The sequence below is a fragment of the Malus domestica genome, chromosome 10 (genome assembly GCF_042453785.1).
Source record: "Malus domestica chromosome 10, GDT2T_hap1".
NCBI lineage: Eukaryota > Viridiplantae > Streptophyta > Magnoliopsida > Rosales > Rosaceae > Malus > Malus domestica.
Genome location: NC_091670.1, coordinates 26311975 through 26317496, shown reverse-complemented (window position 1 = coordinate 26317496; position 5522 = coordinate 26311975). Strand labels below are relative to the sequence as shown.

Here is a 5522-nt window from a genome sequence, read left to right as displayed (position 1 = left end):
ATTACAAAACTAGAAATATTATTGATATCAAACACTACAAAATCGCCGAGACGGCTACATAAACTCCAAGAGGGTTACATTGTGAATGACTTATTTCTCAAACTAAATTACAAGCAATATTTATAGAGAACTAAACCTAAGAAACCCTAACTAGAAATGGATTAGGCCCAGATCCTAAACTAACAAGGAAAACTCAAATACTAAAATAAACATAAATATTAATATTTTCCAACAATTTATTGCCCCAATTTTACTCTATTTTCCATTTAAAACAAATTATTTTTGGGTTTAATAAGTCTGATATGAAGTTGATGTGTTTGTGTAGGTCAAATGAAACTGATATGTATGCTCAATGCCAAGGAGAGGGACGACTCTTTCATAGACCCCAATTTTAACAAAATTGTAACTTCAAAGTATTCAAGTGTAATTTTTGAAAGATATAGACCAAACTGTTGCATACGGTATGCAGCATACCTTAAATTACAGAGATGCAAAGAGTTTAGACGACAAATTGGTTTTAAAGTGAAAACATAACAAATTTCAAGGACGAAAATGAAAAAAGGAATTATAAAGACAAAAATAAAAACGGTTTTTTATATTAGCACCCCACAAACTGTTGAATGCACCCCACATTAAAATTTAATATTAAATAACTTATTTACTCCACTATGTAATGATAATTTTGACCTTATTAGGTTTTAAAAAAAAATCTAAATACACCCTAAATCACCTTGAGCGTATTATTTCTCTTATTCAACTATCAAAACCCCTCTCACCCTCCATTGTTGAACGAAACCCTAACCAATGAAACTACAAACATGTTGATTGAGAAAAATTATTTTTGATTAATGGAACACGAAATCGATATACCTTCCACATGTATTGAGAGAAGGTAATTTTGAAGGTCTAATGGAATCATTTGGTGCCAATCTCCATCAAATTTGTTGGTTCTTTTATGTTATTTGTATTAGAAAGATAGAGACCTAGTTCTTTTCGACAAAAAAAGAAAAGAAAAGATGGAGACCTAGTTCTTCAATATATGTCTGGGAAAACCCACCTTATCATCCCCAAGAGAAAAGTTTAGCGATTAAGAAAGGCAACATTTTATGCGGCCACCCTTGAGAAAATGTACAGCAACTATAGGAATCTATTTCAATTGAATGTTAGACAGCCACGCGCATGAAATTGAGTTGCATCTGTTCATATAGTATTAAATATCAATGGCTCTTAGATGATTTGAAATCATTCGGCAAACAAAACGTTCAAATGTTTAGATTCAGTCTATGAAAATTAAAAATGAGTATTATAAGATTTGAGAAATGTGGGGTGTATGTAGAAAATATAAGATGTATATTGAGAATGTAGGGTGTGAGGGTATTATGAAGAAGTATATGGGGTGCATTAAGGTAATTTTCAAGTGAAAAAGCAAATGTGGGGTGTATTAAGTATGTGGGGTTTATTCAACAATTTGTAGGGTGTTAATATAATAAGCCAATAAAAACCTAAATATCCAGCTTGGATGAAATTTTGCCTCATTAAAGCATCTCCAAAGGAGAAGTCAAAATTGCCATGTAGACATACAACAGTAAAAAATGACAACAAACTCTCTCCAACCGAGCTTGTAGTTTCTTACGTGGCGATGAGTCAATTGAAGGCAAACTCTTTTGCTATCAAATTTGACAGAAGATGTCAAATTTAATATAATATATAATAAATGTTGTTATGTATTTTTAAGTATTTGATTTGTCGACTCAATTATTGGACCCCACAAAAAGATAAATTTTTTTATTAAATGACATCATTATTTAACATATTGGGGGGGGCATAATATTTTACAAAAATGTCAAATTACCACATAAGCCATTAAATATCATTTTGATGTTTAAAATTTGACATCTTCTTTAGAAATGCTTTTAGATTAGATAGACTGGGTTGGCCTCGTTGAGTTGCTAACGATATGAAACTTCAGGGACTAAAATGCAAGAAGTAAAAGCATACTGGAGCTATTAGTGCAATTCAACCCCGTTTATTAAGTTTTCCCCACGTGGTAATGTATAAATGGCTGAGTCCATCTGTATACAGTAGACCCACCCGCACTCTATTCGTCCTAAGTAATTCCCAAAACTGTCGCTCTGTATAAATTGCGCCAAAGTTAGTGGAAAGCCTTTGTTCATCAACCACCACTTAGCAGTTATACTCATCCATGGCTTCTTCTTCTTCCTCCTCCTCTTCTCTCCCAATATTCCTACCACTCACCCTCCTTTTGCTAATCTCACCCGCGCTTTCCCTCACCTGCACCTCCCAAACCTTCACCAACAACAAGCTCTACTCGAAATGCGCCGACCTCCCCGTCCTCAGCTCCTTCCTCCACTGGACCTACGACCCCGCCAACTCCACCCTCTCCATCGCCTTCATCGCCCCACCCTCTAAAACCGAAGGCTGGATCGCCTGGGCCATCAACCCGAAGGCTACCGGGATGGCTGGGTCCCAGACCCTCCTCGCCTACAAGAAGTCCGACGGCTCTATGGACGTTAAAACCTTCAGCATCAGCTCGTACAAGGATATTGTGGAGTCGAAACTGTCGTTCAACGTGTGGGACACTGCCGCCGAGTCGTCCGGCGGCGTTTACAGGCTGTTTGCGAAGTTGAAGGTAGAGAAGGAGAAGGTGAACCAGGTTTGGCAGGTGGGGCCCTCTGTTACCGATGGGTTTCCGGCTAAACACGACTTCCTGATGCCGAATCTTAACGCGAAAGGGACTCTGAGCTTGACCGGCGGCACCACCACCACAACCGCCAGCGGGGGTTCGAAGATGAAGAAGAGAAATGTGAGTTGAATCTCTAAATTTCCATTTTTAATGTTGAGATTTATTTTTCCTCTTTTTATACAAGCGATACGGATGAGAGGATTTAGACTCAGGATATTGTTTGTGGGGTAAACGTTATTAACCCCTCGTATTATACGACTTGTATACATGGATAGATGTTATTAATCAGTCACGTGTACGAGTAAACTCTTAACCACTTGAACTACAAACAATTAGCCAAAAAGTTCGAGAATCTTTACAAGGAAAAGAAGGTTGCTTTATTTGAGTAGTGGCTTAAAGATTATAACTTTGAGTAAAGTGAAAGTGTGCATTAATGAAGATTTGGTTTTGATTTTGTGCAAGTTGTGAGAATCTGAGCTAGATTTGAGTTGGGAATCAAAATTGACAAAGTTTATTCTCCTTTTGTGTGATTCAGATCCATGGAATTTTGAATGCTGTGAGTTGGGGACTGTTGTTTCCAATTGGAATCATCGTTGCAAGATACCTGAGGGCTTTTCCGTCTGCCGATCCAGCTTGGTTTTATCTTCATATATTCTGCCAGGTATCTGGTTATGCAATCGGTGTCGCCGGCTGGGCCACCGGAATTAAGCTCGGAAGTGAGTCCAAGGGGGTGGTTTACACCCATCACCGTAACATCGGAATCACTCTGTTTGCCTTAGCAACTCTGCAGGTAAATTCCATTCTTTGTTTCTCTTGACACAAACGATATTGTACTCTAAACTAATAATCTAAACTGCGAGAAGGGGATCGGAACTCTGATTCATAAGGAGAGCACATCCGTTCTAGTCAATGTGGCTTATGTCTACAAAATTCCATTCCTGTTTTACCTACACTAACTTAATGTGGTTCTTACAACTTAGTTTACAAATTTATAATAATTTATAATGCTGTTTTAGTGCTAAGTGATAAAACTACTAATGAAGTTTTGGATTTAGATCATCTCTGTTTTCTGATGCAATCTTCATGGCTACCGAAGGCAGCATAGTGTCAAAACAAGGCTGACTAATTTGTTCGTGGTACTTAATTTCGGACTGCTTTCATCTAATCCGAATTTCCATCTCTGGATCTTACAGATTTTCGCATTGTTCTTGAGGCCGAAGAAGGAGCACAAGTTCAGGTTCTACTGGAACATCTACCACCACAGTCTCGGATACACGATTCTCGTCCTGGGCATTATAAATGTGTTCAAAGGCCTAGACATACTAAATCCTGCTAAGCATTGGAAATCCGCTTACATAATTGTGATCATTGCATTGGGCGCAATTGCATTGTTATTGGAAGCAATTACTTGGATTTTAGTCTTGAAGAGAAAGTCAAGTAAGTCCACCAAGCCGTATGATGGATTCAACAACGGACAAGGCTGAGCTGCCGCGCGCAGCGGCTAAAAGTATGATCATACCAAACTACAGCAGATCTGTCCCATGGCAGATACTGATTTTGTAATATCAGCAGCCCTCACAATTTCTTCCTTCTCCCTTGCTTGTATAATGGTTTAAATTGTTTATGATTATTGTTTAGTATGTACATACAGAGTGCTAGAGTGTGCAGATTCCCAGTTTGTTTAATTTATGTTCTGTATAATTTAGTGAAATTGAGACTCCAACTTTTCTCCAAAAACCCTAATTGCATTCATCTCCTGCACATTTTCTAGAATCCTAAGACTGTAATGTTCGAGAATATGAATTTACTCAAGTGCAGCTGATCACTTTTCAAAGTTCATGTCGTGTGATCATCATATTATCACGTAGTGTTTCTAATTTTAAAATATTCGATCACCTAGGTTGCTCGACACAAACACAGTTTCGGACAGCTACTAGCTTCCGTGATACCGACTTCCATTATGTGACAGCTGATCATGCTTATATGACTAATCTAGTCGTCAGAGTGCTTGATAAGTGTATCTTATCAGATCTGAGATGGAAACAAAACCACAAAAAGAACATTACATGATGTAAATTGTCAATTTATTAGTTGGAAATTTCTCAATCTTGTCGGGGAACTATAAGATGTGGGACTATCTGATTAGCTAGATTAATCGTTCCATTTAACAATTAATAAACCATCACGAGATGGCTCAGTAGTTGAGGACGAATTTCAAACCCGTATTCCACACGACACGTTCTGAGTTCGATTCATACCGCTAGTAAATCACACGATGGTGACCAAGAGGAGGCTGAAATACCTCTATGAGTCTTCTGACTCCCGGAAATGTGAGTTGCCGTGGCGAAGCCACCAGCCGATTCCCTTTTTGAAAAGAAAAAAAACAATTAATAATTGAGGGATTAAGGTGATCACTAAGTCAGTCTTAAAGCACTATTCACCAAAGCCAAAAGCTAATTTCAATCGGGAATCGATTACCAACTTGACTTTATTTAGAGTCGCCGACCCCATGCATTCCAACCACCAGTCCCCACTGATTTCATCACCTTCATTATTAATCTTTGCTCTAATTTGTTCTCTACTGCATGTTTTTGCTTTGCGTATTTGATTCATTCCCATGTGAATGCATGGGGTTCTTGATCTCTCCCTAATTTGATTCATTCCCAAGTGAGTCCACCAAGCCGTATGATGGATTCACTAACTAGACATTATTATGAGAATTAAAAAGGTGTCTTAAAGATATGTTTTAAAAAATAGTAATGTTAGGGAGACTAAATTTATAGACAAAATTTTGGAAACTAAAAAGTATAGAAGTTGA

At 37.8% G+C, this 5522-nt stretch overlaps 1 protein-coding gene across 1 annotated transcript; it reads left to right on the top strand.

Annotated features, from left to right (window-relative positions):
• The first annotated feature begins 2098 nt into the window (after positions 1 to 2098).
• Positions 2099 to 4441, top strand: LOC103445353 (cytochrome b561 and DOMON domain-containing protein At4g12980-like). The gene is made up of 3 exons (XM_008384349.4): positions 2099 to 2824; positions 3240 to 3494; positions 3898 to 4441. Exons 1-3 carry the CDS (start codon positions 2204 to 2206, stop codon positions 4186 to 4188), a joined length of 1167 nt encoding a protein of 388 aa, XP_008382571.3. The 5' UTR covers positions 2099 to 2203; the 3' UTR covers positions 4189 to 4441.
• The last annotated feature ends 1081 nt before the right edge of the window (positions 4442 to 5522 follow it).